Raw genomic sequence first — 19953 nt, forward strand, 5'->3', positions numbered from 1 at the left:
TTTGGCATGAAAAAGCATTTTATTGAAACAAAAAAACAACGTGATATCACAATTTTTACTCTATTTTTCCTAAGTTTTTACATAATGGCTATCAGGTGAATATTACAGCAGTAGATATTTCTTGGATCACTCAATCAAATGTGATCCGAAAACTGCGTTCCTGTTCCTTTCGGCGGCTCTCACAAACCTTCGTCACCTCCTCCACTTTCCTCTGCAGCAGGGCTGTGGGAAGAGGGGGAAAAACATAATACACACATGAGGATCATAAGAGACAGCCCTAGGCAGTACAGGTCTGGAAGAGAGAGGAGTGTCTCAGAAAGAGTAAAGATCAATGATTAAGATAGGTTTGGGAACAGAAGGGGAGAGAAAAACCCAACACAAGACACTGCTGAACTACAAAAGGCTCATTGGATGGCTTTGATTGGAGAAACTCCAGCAACACCCAGAAACAAGTGGACGAGCCCAAGAGGACATTTTAGACATCACATCAATCTTCCTTACTGATTAATTTATGTTATTTCATTTACATTTTCAACAAAAGTTTTACAAAGTTAGAAACTAAACACTTGCTGAACAAGAGTAGTTGGAACAGGCTCCATATTTTGGAAATATGCAAATCACACACACACAAGCCACTCTGCCCTCTTCATGACCTATAATTCATTGTCAATTATTGTCTGTAAAATTACTGTAATAGTTCTGTATGCTGTAGGCACTGCACTGAAAAAGCCTACTCTTTCTGAAAGCCTGTAAGTGACTCCTCCAGAATCATTTCACCAATCTTTATCATAAAGCTGCACTATGGGTCTGTATTACAGAGACATTCTAGTCCATTTAAGTTTTTGTAATACATCTAACATGGGATATCAGAGAGTCTTCCAGGAGCACATTAAGTGACCTGACTAGCATTTGGGATGTTTTCTTTCTTCTTAAAGGGAAAATTATATATGGGTTTATTATATACACATTTTAATGAATGTAAGATACTCTATGTGTTTTTGTTAATGAAGGCAGGTTGAAATGCATTTTGCACTTGGAATAGAAAGCAGCATGTTTTGTGTTAGTACTTCGAGTTTGCAGGAGTTAATTCCAATCTTAAGTCAGACTCCAGGAAACCCCTCTCCTGGACAAACAAGCTTTCCCTTTGCAGTTAACGTGTATTAGAAGTGTTAAAACACATGCAATAGCCCACATTTTCAAGAACAAATAACTCAACAAATTTAAATACCCTTTTCAAAGCTCCATATTATGCAGGGCACTCTGTGTACAGTGAGTTTTAGCCCCACCATCAGCTACAAATATATGCATCTCAAAACTTAATAGTCCCATTACAAAGCAGAGCTCTCACCAGTGTCCAGTCAGCTTTGGTAACCCTCAAACATTTAATAAGAGAAACAGGAAGAAAGTAAAATTCCATGGAGTTATTTTGGCAAGAGGGGAGACTTAAGATTTTCTAGACTATACCCGTGTTCCACCAGCTAAGCTCTTGTCATTTTAAGGTGCTATGGTGGGCCGAGAAGGAGCAGACTCATTGGAAATGGGAAGCAGATTAGCCTAAGGTGTGTTTACAGATCTTACCAATGTGAGAGTTTGGAATCTAGTAGGTGCCTGTTCCATATTTTAAAAAACCCACACATTTACTAGGCTAATACAGCTCTCTGGATGCAAATGTTAAAGTTACAGAAGTCTTAAGAAACCCCTCAGACAAAATAACAGATGTAACTATTATCTAGAAGAGCTCCTTTGCTTTTATGAAGTGGCTCTAAAGGTGTTTTAAGGGAATGGGATTTAGAAACTTGTGAACAATCTCTATGTTTTACATTTTTAAAATCAAGAAAAATATAATCTTAGAAGCTCCACTTCTCCCAGTCCTGCCAATGGGAAAAGCCATTCTGGCTGATGCAGAAGGGGACACATGATGGGGAAGTGTACATAAGAACAGGAACTCTTATATTTGCTAAACACCCCAAGGGAACAAAGGAAGCACATGAATCATTTCGGGAAAAAAGTACATTTTGTAACATCAACTGCTCCAACCCCTGCATAAGGGACTAGTCCTATCATACTAAAGTTGACAGGTTCCTCTTTGAAACTTACATATTCCCTAAAAATAGATATTGGACCATTCAATTCATCTAGTGATTTAATTAACTGGCTGAATAGCCATGATTTACAATTAGGACCCTACCAAATTCAGCCATGAAAAACACGTCACGGACTGTAAAATCTGGTCTTGTGTGCTTTTACCGTATACTATACAGATGTCACGGGGGAGACCAGAGTGTCTCAAATTGGGAGTCCTGACCCAAAAGGGAGTTGCAGGGGGATCACAAGGTTATTTTAGGGGGGAATCGTGGTATTGCCACCCTTATTTCTGCACTGCCTTCAGAGCTAGCCAGCTGGAGAGCGGCAGCTGTTGGCCAGGTGCCCAGCTCTGAAGGCAGCGCCCCGCCAACAGCAGTGTAGAAGTAAGGTTAGTACAATACCATACCATGCCATCCTTACTTCTGCCCTGCTGCTGACGGTGGCTCTGCCTTCAAAGCTGGGATCCCGGCCAGCAGTCACCACTCTCCAGCTGCCCAGCTCTGAAAGCAGCCACCGGCTGCAGCAGCACAGAAGTAAGAGTAGCAGTACCACAACCCCCACACCATTATAACCTTGCAAACCCTCCTCCCCCTCCCCCCTCCTTTTTGGGTCAGGACCCCTACAATTACAACACCATGAAATTTCAAATTTAAATAGCTGAAATAATGAAATTTACTATTTTAAAAATTCTATGATCATGAAATTGACCAAAACTGACCATGAATTTGGTAGGGTCCTATTTGTAATACAAGAAAAATTCTCACACTGAGGGAACAAATTGCAACCCCTTTAATAATCATCTTCAAAAGAAACAGGCAACTGCTTTACACAAGGCTAACGTTTCCAGATACTTTCTGCAACTGGACCCACAGATCTGCTGCTACAGGCGACATCCCAGAAGCTGTCAAGTCTCATCATGATGACAAGCACTGGGTACTGAGAAGTTAACACCTTTTAGAAATCTGGAAGCCAAATACAGCTCTGGTATAAGGAGACGCAAGTCTATTTAAATCAAGGGAGTTGTGCCTACTTTCAACAGGGATGAATATAAACCATGGGTTTGGGAACATTCACAGCTTTGCAGGAGTTGAGAGTGCAGCAGAGCTAGTGTACCTGAGTCCTGGAAAGAGCAGCACCACATCACTCAACAGTGTCCCCTTGTGGCTAATTAGGTTCAGTTAAGGAGAGATGCAAACTAGCTAGAATACTCAGGATCCTTTACTGGGAGACAGATGGTTCCTGGTCATGAAAACTATGTGTAATAACTTTAGAAAAAGCAATTAAACCCTGGAAGCATCCCAATATTTTAGTGGGAAAAGAACTAGTCCCTGGAGAGCAATCTTCCTTTCTAATACCAAGCATAACATCTGCTCAGTATTATCTTCTCAAAGTTACTTTGCAACTTCTGCAGTGTCCCTCAGAAAATGGAGTTACTGCAGCACCTGCAGGGAAGGAACGTTTGACCTCAGCTAATAGTGTAAGGAGCAATCTTCCTGTGCTGAAAGTCAGGAGAGAGAGGGGCCACAGGATAGGTACTGAGGTAGGAAGGCCAATGGGGGTGACCAGAGCATTTTAAAAATTGGCATTTGTGACCCTCATAAGACATTTTCCATAAAGAAAAGACTGATATCATAAAAGCCCATGCTCAGGACTATCAATAGGGAAGCCATTTTCTATTGATAGTTTTAGAACACTGATTTTCCTAACATATTTAGCAAATGTCCAGGAACTTCATCCAGGAACTACTGAATCTATAGGCCTTTAATGGAGCATGAAGAGACAGGGGAATCCAAATGACGATAGACTAGGTACTTGGGGAAGACGCCTCATGTATCTTTCTTTAGTGATCTATGGTCAAGAAACACACACACACCAGAACTGGACTTAGTATTTTAAACTTCATAACAAGTGATTGTTTTGCACAGTTCACTACCAGCACCAATCACTATCTAGCTGATCTCTCAAAATTCAGTCCCTCCACTAAGCACTGAACAGAGAGACCAGTAAGAGATTACACTTCCCCTTCTCCTTCAAGATATCCAATCTTCCTTCCTAAGTGCAGTTCAGACCTGACATTTTGGCCAGTCTGTTTTTTTTTACTTAAAAAAAGGCTTCATTAAGGTTCTTACCAGAGTTCTGGTCAATCCACTGCAGTGAATCCATGTGTGCATTCAAAATTTTACAGATCTGCTGGAGCTGGAGAGAAATAGATGCAAGATTTTAGGTGTGAGTTATTGTGTTGTAACACGTGGAAATGAACAACAGTAAGAGAAATACCAGTTAGACACCAGTCTATCCTGGTCCTCGGGGCTTGCTGTAGCAGTCAGGGCTAACTAAATACTCCATACATTTAGCAAGTCTATCAGTCACTTCACCCAGGTGAAGCTGGTACAGAAGTAGCACATAGTACAGCTGTATGAGGGACCTCTGGTTTGGAAAATATCCTTGTGGCCTGGGCTTTCTTAAGCTAATAGAGGTCAGATACATCATACCCGTAAAAGGTTTACTCTCAGGGTGGTGTAGAAGAGGCTGGGAAGTTCTCCACTGACAAGCCTACAGGCAAAAACTATGATGGAGATTAAAATCAAGTTGATATGAAGGAGAAAGATGAGAATGCAGGTCTGAATTAGAAGATGAAAAGTACAACAGATGGAAATAATGTCAGATGTACATGGGACGGAGGAGAACTTTGATCCATCACAAGGAATATGCAAGCAGCATAATAGTAAGCAGGATTGCAGCCACACTAACAAATAGTATTTGGTCCTAAACCCAAGCAAGAGATGGCCTGTTGTCCCTAGGGCAACTGAGTGGTGCACACAGGACTATCCAAAGTTCACACCCAAAATCTGATAGGTCTGCAAAAGTCTACAATATGGTGGAAAATATCTTCCAGACTTCAAAAATATATTTATATAAAAGATAAATACAACAGGTGAGTGATTGTGTGGGGAGGTTTTGCAATCTCTCTGCTGGCAGCATTTATAATGTTCATGTGACCCTAGAGGAAGCATAAGGAAGCCACATTGGCTTGTGCTGGAACAGGAGTTTGGCCAACAGAAAAAAAAACGGAGTAAAAGCTGTAAAATCCTCTTCAAATCCTGAAAATACAAACGACGAAGAGTATTGAGAGCTACACAAGTTAAAATAGCCTATAAGAGATTTTTACCATGTTCACAAGAGTACTGGGCTCATACTCACTGGGTCACTGGTATCGGCAGGGCCCCCAGATGTGTTTAGGTGCTCGATGATGTCTTTGAGATCCTGTGCCATACGCTTCAACTGGGCATCTATGTTTTCAGCCAATTTATAGCTGCAAAGAACATAAGAGAAGATGTGATCAGAGTGTTTCAAATCAAACAGATATACCAGGTACACTGGGAGGAATGTTTTGCCACACAAACTAGGCAACACCAACATTCTTTCATAGGAGAGACCTGTGAGGACACTGGGAGCAGAGATGTCTTCAGTGCTCTTTGACATTTAAGATTCAAGAGGATATTCTCCTCACACCCTGCCAGAGGAATAAAACAAACCAACTGGTCCAGATCCTGCAAGACATCTCTTGGGCAAGTCAGACGCCCTCTCTGGTCGCCTTACTAGAATTCACCAGTCCTTGCCCTAAAATGCTTGCATGACTTGAATAATCACACACAGTGCTTCCCTGGCTCTAATCAGCATCCATGGGACTTCACTTTCAGTAGTATTAGAGAGATCATTAATAGACTGCCCTCAAATAGCTAGTTAAGTCCACATCCCTCAAAAGAACTCCGTTGATGCTACCTAATAAAATAATAATATTGACAGCTCTACTTCCCCATTCCTCTATCCCCACTTCCAATATGGGAAATGTAAGCCACTGGGAAGACTATGTTCCACAAAAAGCTGTTACTAGTTTCCTCATCCTATAGCAACCCCGTAGAATGCCCTGTAGTCCAAGTTTAATTCTCCCTGTTTGCAAATGTTACTACATTAGTTCTGCCCTATCATGTGCTTAACCAGGGTCACTTCCGTACGTTCGCTCCCGCTCCTCATCTGCGTGCTGCAAGTAGATAGTCCCACTCTGTTCCTTTACAGACTCCTCCAGAGGAATCAGCAAATCTTCCAGCTCCTTCTGTTGTGACAGGATGAAATCAAGTTCCTGATCCAACCTGCAAAAAGGCAAATGAACAAGTGTGCTACTGAAAGCAACTTAGGGGAGAGTTATATATGGTGTATAAACTCTTCATCATCAGAAGGCTGCAAGGAGATGGAAAGAACACTATCCCAGGAAAATAAAACAACTCACTAAAGCACTCAGTCTCTCTTACCTCTTCTGATCCAGCTTCACTTTCTCCACTTCTCTGTGTAACGAAGTAATCTAAAACCAGACAGGAACACACAGCATTTAACAGACTGTAGTAATAGAATTCAGAAATCATTTGTCAGGATGTAGGGGTAGATGGAAAGGGGTGGGATTGAGAAAAACACCATGAAAATTGTGTACTAGAAAGAGGAAATAGTGGTATAAATATTTATAAAGAACATTTTAGATTTAGCACTGGAGTTATGGCCACAAAAGCCAACTCCTAGAAACAGGCTGGTCTAAGATTTCTCATCTTATCTGTGCAACTCTTAATCATGCTGGGCCAGATTTGTAAAGCTGTATAAGCAGCAGATAGGTGCCTAGAGGGATTTCCTCCTCCCCCCAAAAACCCACCAATGGGAGTTTGGTGTCTAGGTGCTTTTGAAAATCCCACTGGGTGGCTATTTGCATCTTTCGGCACCCAAATACCTTTAAAAATCTGGCCCTATGTGAAAAGCAGGTTGATAAGGCATGCCATCTCACCTTCTCTCCATTCTCAATCAGTGTCCGATCCCAGGCATTGACCTGGGTAGCCTGATGAAGAAAATGTTTCTCCTGGTCCTCCAGTTCTAGGCTCCACTTATTAATCAGACTCTCCAGCTGAGCATAAGTCATCACTGGGGGAGCACTGGGGTTCGGGAAGTTGAGAAAGCATTAAGCATTAGAATGAATACAAGCTCAAAAATGACAAGATATAAAGCTGACAGCACAGTTAGCGTAAACCACAATACCACTGAATTATAAATAGACCCCAACAGAACATCCCTGCCAGGATATAGTATATCTAGGATACTCACTGTACTGCTGCATTCCAATCCCACCACAGACTCTTTGTCTGGAGTAGCCTATTCTGATTCCTCCACCCAAAATCCAACAAACTGACTACATCATGAATTTGAGTACTCACTCTCAGTACTCAGACCCTGAACTAGGACACTTGGCAGTAACTCAATTGGCTGAAAGGACTCACCTGGTTGTTGTGGCGGCTATAGTAGCAGTAGAAGTCACAGCACCAATGGTACCAGTGGTGGTCAGTGGTTTAAGATTCAAGGCAAAGCCTGTGCTAGGGGCAGAAGAAGTGCCTGCAAGGGAAGATTTAGTGTCACACCACACATAAAAGGAGAGGAATGAATACAGAGGAGGAGAGGTCGGAGGAGAAGTCGGAGGAGAGGTCAGCTGTGATTTAGCAGATTGGACGCAAGATTGGGAATTAGGAGACATGAGTTCTATTCGCAAATGACCTTGACTGTGTGATCTAGATTAGCCACTTCAAGTTTCTCCATTTGTAAGATGTAGATAACGCTTTGTAAGGTGTTAGGAGATCTTTAGAAAGCTCTATCCTGTATAAGCAGCAGCTGATGTCTTATTTCTCTTAGTTTTCAAATTATATAGATATAGAGAGAAGATTGATAATAAATAAATCAATATTGCTACAATGGACAGGGATGGACTGAAGATCCCCAAGTTCCCTTCCAACCCAAGTGGCTCTATTAAAATGAGGGACTGAAAGCATGTATTTAACCAGGTAATATTGAGAAAGATACAATGCAAACTTTGCACACATTTCTCTCAACCCAGTTCTGCAGGACCCCAACTACTATGATACTGGATCTACACATAGCTCTGCCAACGCATGCAATTTGTGAGCTGCATCACCACTCTTCTTTTGGAACTGGACTTCTTATAAGCAGAGCTGGTGAACAAAAAAAATGTTTTTATGATGCTGATGAACATCTGTTAATAAAACTTGACAGTTACACTGCACCTTCTGTTCCAGGACGTCAAAGCTCTTTATGAACCTTAAGGAAACAAGCCTCAATGCTTGTTGGGCAATACTACTATTTTACAAAAAGGAAAGCTAAGACATAGACAGGCAAGGATCACAGAGCAACTGACTGTCAGAGTCAGGAACAGGATGCTGGGTCCTGGATCTTGGTACTGTTTTATTATTAAGTCTAGACAAGGACTTCTCAACCAGTCGGGTGCAACTCAGAAGTGCGAACAACCCACTGGTTGATGGAAGTGGGGAAAAGGCTTCAAAATTCTGCATTCTCTAGGATCCAGGGCACGGAAGAAGCTAGATGCTCCCTTTCTATTCTATCACCCCAACTAATCCTACTGCAGCTCCCTAATCCTTCCTATTTCTCCCTCCCCTCTATCCCTACACAATGTTCAGCTAGATCCACAGCCTCTTGAAGCAATGCTATGCCTGCTGTGTAGGAAGGCTGGTGGCTGGAGAGGGAGATGCTACCCCAGTAACAGCAGCCCCTCACCAACCCTGTAAACCAAACTGCCAAATTCCAACAGCCCCCAGCCAAGACCACCTGTGGTTTCTTGCTGTGAACACAAGTCCACAATGACCACAAAGAATTGTGGGACTAGATGTATCATAACACAAAACAGTGGATGGTTTTCAGATCCTGGGCAGAAAGAGAATGAGAACCATGGGACTATACAATAGTGTTATCAGCATGACCATTCTCATTCTTTTCAGAATCTAGTCCTTACTGGTGGTAGTGATGGTTGCAGCAGTTGTTGTTCCAGGGACCTTTAATCCAAATCCAAGAGTACCCAGACTGGTTGCTGCAGTTGAGGTGCCACCAACTGTAAACAGAAGAGAATGAAACAGCTTCCACTGCATCCCACTGCACAAGGATCCCCTTTAGAAAGTTACTGTGCCCTGGTCCCTATTTTATCTGTACAAGCAATGAACCAATAACTATGTAGGCTGAGGGAACATCCAGGCATCTAGGTGAAGAATGGCAGATTGAAACCATGAATACATGCAGAAGGCCTCACAGCTGTTTTAAGAGTTCTTCTCAATTCAGCTGCAAAGCTACTATTATATTTGGATAATTTGAAACATGCAACATTCAACAAGTACAAACTGCTAGAACAGGCAATAGGACCCAAACACCAGGCTCAAGACAGGTTGGGAACACAATCCGGAAGGATAAGTTCTCAGAGGCTAAATGAGAGTAAGGATTGAGAGTAACTCATTATGGAAACAATCCACTGTATCAAATACAGCAACCTGGATATGGCGAAACTCAGAAGACTCTCTTGTCAAATTTACTAAGCCCCACAGAGAGACACTTTGGAAAAGAGCAGCCAAATCGTAAGCAGAATGAAGGCAGTAAGCCAAATTCATTTCTGGTAGAACTCCACTAACTTCAATGGAGTTACACCAGGGACAAGTTTGGTCCCCACGAGGTGCATGATTGACTCCATACTCAGCGAGTTTTTACAACATGTAATGTAATTTGGTTGGAGTGATCTGGCTAGGCTATGTTCCTATGAACACAGCCTAAAGATCTCAAAATACTGCCTGGTTTCTTCTAATGCAAGTGAGCAGCTATTTCTTACTTCAGGTGGCCCAGTTTTGCATGCTCTCTCTGGTAAATTACATGGTTTCTCTCAGACAAAAAATGAAGGTGATCCTGAAGTTACATAGCATATGTATTTACTGATGGACCCAACCTTCTGCTTTCATGTCCTAACACCCGAAACAGCTGAATAATATAAAAAACAACAAAATTACTCTGGTCCAAAGAGTAAAGAAAGTGTCATCTATGGAAAAAAAAGAAAAAGGGAGGGGAAAAAACCTCCACAAACAGTGCAGCCAAAACCCAGGCCTTTATCTAAAAAAGGAGAGGACACCTGATTGTCGTTATCAAGCCAAAAGCCCTCCTCAAGCCTCTTTGCAAGGGTAGGGGCAAAGAAAGTGAGCAATCTGGAGAGCTTAAGTCACAGCTGATTAGACCAAGAACAACCTTATCCTGAAGCTTCTGTATCTTAGTGTTACAAAAAAATCAAACATCATTCTGGGATGTATTATCAGGAGCGTTGTAAGCAAGACACCAGCAGTAATTCCTCTACTCTACTCAACACTAGTAAGGCCTAAGCTGGAGTACTGTGTCCAGTTCTCGGCATCGCACTTCAGGAAAGGTGTGGATAAATTGGAGAAAGTGAAGAGGAGAGCAACAAAACTGACTAAAGGTCTTGAAAATATGAACTAGGGGGAAAGACTGAAAAAAAAAAAAAGAGTTTGTTTAGTCTTGAAAAGAGCAGAGGGGACAGGATAACAGTATTCAAGTGCATAAAAGACTGTTATAAAGAGGAGGGTGATAAATTTTGCTCCTTAATCACTGAGGACAGGACAAGAAGTACTGGGCTTAAATTGCAGCAAGGGAGATTTGGGTTAGATATTATGGAAAACTTCCTAATTTTAAAGGTAGTTAAGCACTGAAACAAAATTACCTAGGGAAGCTGTGGAATCTCTGTTATTAGAGGTTTTTAAGAACAGGTTAGACAAACACCTGTTCGGGATGGTCTAATACTTAGTCCTGCCACAGTGCAGGGGACTAGACTAGATGACCTATTGAGGTCCCTTCCAGTCCTACATTTCTGTGACTCTATGTTTTACATCAAGAACTCAGAGAAAATCTGGTAAATTATTCATACAGCAAATACATAAGCTACTAAAAGTTACAGGTGAGCAATCAAAAAAGATATTCTCCAGTCGCCAAAAAGACTGTAGTGCAATAAACCTACATTTTCACTTCTCCAAAGGACTTTTAAAACCTCTCTCTGGCTAGGTGCAAAGTGGCGTTTTTCTACACAAATAGCTATATTAACAGCAGAAATCAACCCTTGTGGTAAAATTCTTTAGTCACGTTTGTTTCCCTGTTGTTGACTATGACTGTTAACACATTTATAGGCTTGCAAAGTGAGAGAGCAGTTGGACACAGGGTGAGATTAACTACCCTAAAGTGGGCAGAAGGGTGTTAGTATTTCCTGGTATGAAGTAACTGACAGTAACTGGCACATCTCCTACCACAAAGGAATTACTGAGATATGCAGCATATTAAAACAACCGAATATTCACATACACCCTTCCCCAAACCAGCACCTCACTTGAAAATAGAATGTGAAGACATGACCATCATAAACACTATCTCAAAGATAGCAACACAGGGAGGGAAAACTACATTACAAAATTAAGGTTTCAGAGTAACAGCCGTGTTAGTCTGTATTCGCAAAAAGAAAAGGAGTACTTGTGGCACCTTAGAGACTAACCAATTTATTAGAGCATAAGCTTTCGTGAGCTACAGCTCACTTCCTCAGATGCATATCGTGGAAACTGCAGCAGGCTTTATATATACACAGAGAATATGAAACAATACCTCCTCCCACCCCACTGTCCTGCTGGTAATAGCTTATCTAAAGTGATCATCAGGTGGGCCATTTCCAGCACAAATCCAGGTTTTCTCACCCTCCACCCCCCCACACAAATTCACTCTCCTGCTGGTGATAGCCCATCCAAAGTGACAACTCTTTACACAATGTGCATGACAATCAAGTTGGGCTATTTCCTGCACAAATACAGGTTTTCTCACATCCCCCCCACCCCCATACACACACAAACTCACTCTCCTGCTGGTAATAGCTCATCCAAACTGACCACTCTTCAAGTTTAAATCCAAGTTAAACCAGAACATCTGGGGGGGGGGGGGGGGGGTAGGGAAAAACAAGAGGAAACAGGCTATCACCAGCAGGAGAGTGAATTTGTGTGGGGGGGTGGAGGGTGAGAAAACCTGGATTTGTGCTGGAAATGGCCCACCTGATGATCACTTTAGATAAGCTATTACCAGCAGGACAGTGGGGTGGGAGGAGGTATTGTTTCATATTCTCTGTGTATATATAAAGCCTGCTGCAGTTTCCACGATATGCATCTGAGGAAGTGAGCTGTAGCTCACGAAAGCTTATGCTCTAATAAATTGGTTAGTCTCTAAGGTGCCACAAGTACTCCTTTTCTTTTTACAAAATTAAGTTGACTTAAGTTACATTGCTGTACAGTCACTGTAGTAATTAAATTACATTTTTCAGGTCCACACTCCCCTCCTGCTGTCTCGGGGAGGTGGAGTTATTAAGTCAGCCTAGTGAGTGACTTAGATCAGCAGGAGCAACATTGACCTAACTGTGAGTGTCTACGTAAGTGGCCGTATGTCAGCCTAACTCTGTAGCATAGATCAGGCCTGAGTTTAACATGCGTAATCATAGTCACTGGCATGTTCAGCTGTGATGACAATGTCAGGACGGTAGACAAAAAAAAAAAAATCAGAGTTAGTTAAAATTGCCACTCTTCTCACATGCATTATGTTCTGGACAAAAGTTTCTATGCAATGAACAGGATACATCACTGACAAGATTTCTGCCCTGAAGCAAACAAAGACAAGCTGACACTATCAAAGACCAAAATAACTGTAGTTGTGCCTTATCACGATTCCTCCGTTTTAGTGAAAAAGCACCATCACCACAAACAGAGCCTGCCAACCTACTCCTTAACCATCTACTTGCCAATACGAGGACAGACTGTGAGGAAAACTGTCTGATACATGTTCTGTGACTTACGTGAGAGGCCTGTGGTGGCAGAGGAGTTTGGCGCTGAAGAACTTGCTATGGATGCAAACAAAGTAGGCCCAGATGAACCAAGAAGGGAAGCTGTGGTGGTAGGAGCTGTGGATGTTGCTGTCAAGCCTAGAACAGAAAAAGCCAAAACCCATATAAACATATCCTTCTCTGAAGCTTCAATACATACTCAGAATGAACAAAGCAGAGAATGGGACCTTTTGACACACCTTTTCTCCATTCATCTACACCAGCGGTTCTCAAACTGCGGGTCATGACCCCAAAGTGGGTTGTGATGCCATTTTAATGGCGTTGCCAGGGCTGGAGTTAGACTTGCTGGGGCCCAGGGCTGAAGCCCAAGCCCTACCACCTGGAGCTGAAGCCTGAGGGCTTCAGCCCTGGGTGGCAGGGCTCAGGTTACAGGCCCCCTGGCCTGGGACTGAAACCCTTGGGCTTTGCCCCCCCCGGCCCGGGGCGCAGGCTTCAGTCCCCCCCCACCCTGCCTAGGTTCATGTAGTAATTTTTGTTGTCAGAAAGGGGTCACAGTAAAATGAAGTTTGAGAATCCTTGATCTACACTAATCTTCTATTGATGCAAGAGTCTTCTCCTCTGCAGCTTCTGTTTTCTAAAACAGTTTTCCTGTATTATGCCTCATCAGTACTACATACCTTTTCAAGTTTAATTTTAAAGTATCTCTTCCCCCCCTCCCCATCACCTTTAAACTTCTCTTTCTGTTTAATTTTACCCCATAAAGAATTGTGAAATACAGTTTTCACGCGCAGAACTGTACAAAGTAAAATTGAGCTGTACAGTAAAATAAGGTGCTTAGAGAACTTACAGAAGGGTGCTTACCAAGGAGCAAATTCACTGTAAGACAAAGTATAATGTGTCCACTCCACTCCTATTTTGATCTGTTCTCCACACCCCAATAAACAGAACTACTTCAAGAAGGGTAGTCAGACCCCCTTCACCCTGACTCATCTTTCAGTCACTATGCCCCAGTCACCACCTACCTCCAAGTTTGGCTCCAAATGATAAACTAGGTCCCTGGATGGTAGTAGCTGTCAATGTTCCTGTGGGTGCAGAGGTGGCTGCTGTTGAGGCCACTACTCCAAAATTTAAACCTGGATTAAGAAATATAAAAAGAATGAAACAAGAGCAAACAGTTCTCAAGCAGACACTCTAAAATACCCGCAATTGCGGAGAGAGACTGAAAAAAACCCCACAATATCCTATAAGTAGAGCTAAGAGTATCTATTATCAGGTTAATATTGATCTCTCTCTGACAGACCTAGATCCAGCACTGTCAAAGGGATTCACTAGATCTAATACATTCTGTCCATAACAACTTTTAGGATTTGCTCTAATGCAGACTAACTGCAGCTGACCATCACCCACCCAGGCTATAGACTTTACCCCACTTTTTAATAGCTAAAAGACCATCACTGTAACTTTGTGCTGATGTGTCAAATTTGACTTTTTGCTACTTCTACTTTGTCCCTGTCCGAGGTACTGGAACTATTCTTGGGCCTAGGCTACACTGTGGGGGGGTGGAGGTCGAACTAAGATACGCAACTTCCGCTACGCTATTCGCGTAGCGGAAATCAAAGTATCTTAGTTTGAGTTACCTGGCCGTCCTCACGGCGGCAGGTCAACCGCGGCGGCTCCCCCATTGACTCTGCTTACTCCTCCTGCCAAGGTGGAAAACAGGCATCGATTCGGGGATCGATTTATCGCATCTAGACGAGACACGATAAATCGATCCCCGATAGATTGATCACTACCCGCTGAGCCGGTGGGTAGTGAAGACGTACCCTTAATGGCCTGGGAAGTACAGTGGTGGCTTCAAACCCCGGCACACAGTCCACTGAGCAACTGACTATAAATGCCCACATAGAATCATAGATTATCAGGGTTGGAAGGGACCCCAGAAGGTCATCTAGTCCAACCCCCTGCTCGAAGCAGGGCCAATTCCCAGTTAAATCATCCCAGCCAGGGCTTTGTCAAGCCTGACCTTAAAAACCTCTAAGGAAGGAGATTCTACCACCTCCCTAGGTAACGCATTCCAGTGTTTCACCGCCCTCATAGTGAAAAAGTTTTTCCTAATATCCAATCTAAACCTCCACCCCCCCTGCAACTTGAGACCATTACTCCTTGTTCTGTCATCTGCTACCATTGAGAACAGTCTAGAGCCATCCTCTTTGGAACCCCCTTTCAGGTAGTTGAAAGCAACTATCAAATCCCCCCTCATTCTTCTGTTATAGATCTTCTTTCTAAAGAGAACTGATTTTACAAATGCAACCACTTTTCAACTTGCTGTCGACACTCAGGATGTGGCAGAATTTTTTCAGTCTTTTGAGGTTGAAAACCAGCACATACGGAAAACACAGTTCTAATAAGAGATATTCATCTGTAACAGTCACAATACTATGGTACCAAACGCTTTCCACAAAGGTTTTTGGAACTATGATTGCAAAGACATTCCAAGCCGTGCAAAATAAAGATCAGATGATCCCACTGTCATCTCTGCAGTTGTTTCTTTCTAAACTCTTACTTCATCCCATCATCGGAGTACGTCTAGATACTCAGACACAAGACATGAGTAAGTCAGTAGCCCAAGATTTAATGAGATAAGACTGCAGACCACTCATCACAGCATTATGGCCTTAGATTGGAGTGCTATGAAAGATAAATTTCCTCTGCGAAATGGCCTACAAAAGAGTCCAGCTTGTTAACAGGCAACTATCTAACTAGGCCACAAACTGATTTGTTGACTCAGTGCATGCTCACACTCTGTCATTTCCCATTATAGCATCTGCAGCAGCAAACAAGAACACTCCTGCTAAATTTCAGAGTAGCAGCCGTGTTAGTCTGTATTCGCAAAAAGAAAAGGAGTACTTGTGGCACCTTAGAGACTAACAAATTTATTTAAGCATAGGCTTTCGTGAGCTACAGCTCACTTCATTTCACTCCTGCTAAGGTTCTACTGTGTATATTTTCTAAATTGCATATTATCTGTCGGGGATCAAGAAAGAAAAGCTGACTATCAACATTTAGGGTACAAAGTATACTCTGTATTTCCGTGACATTATTGAGACCATCCATAAAGATGCCATCTTAAAGACTACATGAAAAAATGTTACACGTAACTGGTGACTTCGGGCAAGCATATATTGGAAAATGCTGACCTACAGCACCAATTCTATTTCACACCAGACAGAAACAGCAGACTTCAGTGTCTATTTATCAAACAAATCACCAATGCATTATTAGAACTTTTAATAGGTAAATACCATTTCATTTACATAGTTTCAGAAGTCAGCTGACTGAAGGAGCTTTAATACGAATATGGTACTGTTAACACTTGGGCTTCCAATTCAAGATTGATACTCACCTGTGGACTGTCCCCCAAGACTGAAGGCAGTGGCTGGTTGTGCAGTAGTTGCTGCAATGGTGGCAGCAGCTGGGGCTGCTCCAAAGGTTAACCCTGTAGGTGCTACTTGCTGAGTTGTATTTCCCACAGAGCTGATATTAAAGTTCGGAGTTCCAGTCTGAGCTGTTCCGCTGCTGGCGAAGTTGAACCCTCCAGTTGTCCCAGCCTGAGCAGTGGTGGTGGTAGCAGGGCCAAAAACAAAGCCAGAAGGAGCTGCTACCTGACTTGAAGGCACACTGCTTGGTACAGAGCTGGTAAGGGTGGTACTGTTAGCAAGTCCAAAACCCCCAGCGATTCCTGTAGTCTGAGTGGTGCCACTGCTGCCCAAGTTTAACTTTGGTACATTTCCCCTAGACAGAAAAAGAATAGCAAGGTGAACTGCCCTGTTTATAATATAGTCCAGCAAGCTGCGGAAGGGCAGGTTTTTATAGATTATCTTTAACGTTTTAGATAAGCAGAGTTTCAGGAAGGTCAGCCCTTTACCAGATTCCTTTGTAGAACATCGGATTTAATCTCAAAGAGATAGCTCAGTTCTAACACGCTATACTACAACCCATCACATCTTAACTCCACTTACCTTGAGGCTTCCTTAATTACCTCCTCTCAGTAAAGTCTACCTTTTCCACACCACTTGGTATGCCTGGGACAACCGCTCTCCTTCTATATGTCAAACATCTTCCCCATCTTCCTTCTTCTGAATCCCCCACAAGACTTAATCAATCAATCAACTAGCTTTCCACTTAGATTCTCTCCACTCCCACACACAATGTATTTTTTAAAAATTTACAGAAAAAGACAACTCAATTATGGCAACTCATGAGAACAACACGAACAGATGCTTCCTCTAGTTAGTGCTTACCCTAACGAAAATACGTTTCCTGCTGGGGCTGCAGTTGATGTGGCCGGTGATCCAAAAGTGAATCCAGAAGCCTGTGCAGATGTAGCAGGGGTGGCCAAGGAGAACAGACCTGTAGACTGGGTGCTTGCTGGGGTCGGAGTTGGTGTCCCAAAACTGAATCCTGCTCCACTGCCAGGTGTGAACGAATATCCTGTTGGTGCTGTGGTGGCTGCTGTCTTTGGAGTGCCAAAGTTGAACCCTCCCCCAGCAGAACCAGATCCAAAGTTAAACTGACTCATTATGATTTCTGACTCTGAGAAGAAAAAGAAAGAATAAATTAAAAAAACACCCAACTGCCCATCGCACTTTGTGCCACCCTAATTTCTGACTGACTAAGGAATTCGGCTTTTCTGTGCATCCACGCACTGTGAGTAGGTAATGAAATACTGTTAGTGTGATTCACTTGCAAAGTGCTACTGAGCTCTACCTTGCAGAGTAAAGAATATTTCAATGCTTTCATTTTCCCCATGAACATTTCTACCAGCGAAACATTAATTCACCACAGTCACCAAAGGCGACATAACACATATGTTAACTATAAGAATTTGCCAGTCACGAGTGCTACAAGGATGAGCACTAATGAAATTAGCCTTAACTTCTATGAATCTACAAAGAAAGGCAGAGGCTGCCATCATAACCTGGGGCACACTGAAGGCACATGGCAGCACTCCTTGGGAAATGCGCTACAGCAGGGTACAGATATCCCTAACTGAGCTACAAGGCTGTGCCACGAGATGCCAACAGCAGCTGACTAGGGGAAAGATCACGGCAGGTAGCGCCTGCCTCGGGGTGGATCTTAAACTTCAGCAGGCACCACGGAGAGCACCCACCCCCCCCACACAATAAACACCCCTTCACCCCGAGAAGCCCCGTGCTGGGCCCTTGGCACCCGGGGACCGGGCAGAGGAAAATGTTCTAGATCCCAAGGCCAGCACCCCCCTGGGCTCATCTAGTTTCAGCTGTTGCATCGCATAGGCCATAGACGCCCGCCCAGTTAAATATCGCTGAGTGGGGGGGATCGGGACGCCATGCGCGGGGCGGGGCAGCTTTCACCCGCGTGCCGCTGGGAGGGCGGCAGGACCCGGGGTCCGAGAGGCACGTCAGGTCACCGCCCCGCCCCAGCCCAGGCAGCGGGGCAAGGCCCGAGGCGCCCCTCAACGACCGCCGAGCCCGTGCACCTGCGCGGGCCGCCATCGCTGCCCCCACCCCTCAGGGCAGAGCGGCGCGGCGCGGCGGCCGGGGCCGCGCAGGGCCCAAGGGGAGCAGGCGCCTTCTCACCTGGTCACTCAAGGCCCAGCCCCGCGCCACCGCTCTTTGCCTTACAGATCGCGCGCGCCGGCCCTGACGGCGAGTGACGACGGGCAACACGCGTACGTGTGACGCGTACGGACCGCGAGGATGATGGGCCCAGCTTCCGCCAATCCCTCTCAGCGTTAAGAGGATCTAGCATGTTACTGACTGACCTTGCTGCCATTCCGCCGTGCTCTCGCGGGGTTGGCTGAGAGGTCGAGATCCCGCCCTGCACGGGCCGCGTCGGGAGGGGGGAAAGGCGCGCCGCTGCCATGGTAACGGCAGACGCTGGAGACCGCCAGGTGCCGAGACTGGGGAGCGAGGCGCCGGCACCCCGGGCGGGGGGCGTCGGGGAGTGGGAGGGACCCCGGGGGATTGGGGCGGGGAGCGCGGGGGGCCAGGGGTTCCCCCCGGGAAGGGGACGGGGACTCGCGGGAGGGACCGGAGCGGGGGGGTGGAGGGCCTGGGGGTGACGGAGGAGGGGCCAAGACCCAGCGGAGGCCTTGAGGCGGGAGCTGGGGAGAGGAGGGGGAAAGACGCGGGGCAGGCACGTTGCGAAGGCGTCGGGAGGCGGGACAGAGACCGGGATCGGGTCGGGCGAAACCCCCGGCGTGCCGAGTAGTACAAGGGGCAGCGGCCACATCGAACCACTTCGGCCCCCGTCGCCGTCTCCGCAGGCTCCTGGCTGCCTTCGGGGGGGTTCCCCCCGTGACCCCTGCATTTGGGGCATAAAGTCCCTCCCCCCCCCAGCACCACCAGGAGCCGCTCTGTGTGTCGAAGAGTCGAAAGTGTGAGCAGGGGTGAGGTCCATGACCTTTAGCCTGTGGCAGACGGCTCTGAGACCAGGTGCTGTAGCAAAGCTGGAACTATACAGCTCAGATAGTTGACCGCACATGGTTTGAAGTTCTTTGGGAGAAGAAAGAGCAAGATGAGGGTAGTGGGCAGATGCCTGTGCTCAGCCTTGGCCCTGGAGCCAGTGTAAAGAAGGAAATGGGACCTAGTGAGAGCAAAAAGGGGACAATGTCCCTGAGAAAAAGAGGAGAGATACCAAATGCCCAGGCCTATGAGAAATAGAGTAGTCCCAGAATCAGCCAAAGAAAGTGGTCTCTTTTCCATCCAACCCCATACATATTGCCAGACACCTTTGAAAGAAAAAGAAGCATCTCCGAAGGGGATAGAAAAGTTACTCGGAGGCCTTGTCTGCACTAACATTTTGCTTCAAATTTCCTGCTGAAACATTACCACTGTTTCAGCTCTGGCACTGGTAGCAACAGTGCAAGCATAGTTCAGATAGGCAGCCAGACAGTGTGTTAACTCTGTGGCTAAGAATTTCAAAGGTGGCTGCCAATTTTGCTTGCCTCAATTTTCTGGTGCTCAATTTGAGATATCTTAAAGAGTTCTGATTTTCACACAGTGCTGAGCATCCACTCTCTGAAAAACAGGCCCTTTTAAGGTGTCTCAAATTGGGCACCCAAATATTAAAGCACTCAA

The 19953-nt window shown here is 44.6% G+C and overlaps 2 protein-coding genes across 10 annotated transcripts in view; one reads left to right on the plus strand and one right to left on the minus strand.

The window, feature by feature from the left end:
- On the minus strand, positions 1-18555 carry NUP62CL (nucleoporin 62 C-terminal like). 3 transcript variants are annotated; one of them, XM_073360749.2, is made up of 13 exons: positions 18451-18555; positions 17134-17425; positions 16236-16624; positions 13855-13965; positions 12845-12970; positions 8939-9034; positions 7401-7512; positions 6914-7058; positions 6396-6445; positions 6102-6236; positions 5287-5398; positions 4215-4281; positions 1-222 (listed from the first exon to the last, which is right to left on the minus strand). In XM_073360749.2, exons 2-13 carry the CDS (start codon positions 17409-17411, stop codon positions 131-133), a joined length of 1713 nt encoding a protein of 570 aa, XP_073216850.1. In that variant the 5' UTR covers positions 17412-17425; positions 18451-18555; the 3' UTR covers positions 1-130. The 3 variants fall into 3 exon arrangements, with proteins under 3 accessions (XP_073216850.1, XP_073216849.1, XP_073216851.1); XM_073360748.2 differs by lacking the exon at positions 18451-18555 and adding an exon at positions 18351-18374; XM_073360750.2 differs by lacking the exons at positions 6102-6236; positions 18451-18555 and adding an exon at positions 18351-18399.
- The window catches only part of DNAAF6 (dynein axonemal assembly factor 6), a 21431-nt gene continuing 19724 nt past the window's right edge, over positions 18247-19953 (plus strand). For 2 of the 7 annotated variants that reach the window (XM_073360756.2, XM_073360753.2), the window contains exon 1: positions 18247-18764. The gene's annotated coding sequence lies outside the window, so the exon portion shown is untranslated. Of the gene's footprint in view, positions 18765-19013; positions 19309-19953 lie in introns of those variants that run through there. The other 5 variants (XM_073360758.2, XM_073360760.2, XM_073360757.1 and 2 more) reach the window with 5 other exon arrangements.

This window comes from Lepidochelys kempii, chromosome 9 (genome assembly GCF_965140285.1).
Source record: "Lepidochelys kempii isolate rLepKem1 chromosome 9, rLepKem1.hap1, whole genome shotgun sequence".
Classification (NCBI taxonomy): domain Eukaryota; kingdom Metazoa; phylum Chordata; order Testudines; family Cheloniidae; genus Lepidochelys; species Lepidochelys kempii.

Excerpts from the sequence above, each read along its gene's own strand:
- NUP62CL (XM_073360748.2), bottom strand. Across the intron at positions 6,446-6,913 it reads TGATTGAGAATGGAGAGAAG|ATTACTTCGTTACACAGAGA; the intron begins GTGAGATGGCAT and ends GTCTGGTTTTAG. Across the intron at positions 5,399-6,101 it reads GATGAGGAGCGGGAGCGAAC|CTATAAATTGGCTGAAAACA; the intron begins GTACGGAAGTGA and ends TGTTCTTTGCAG.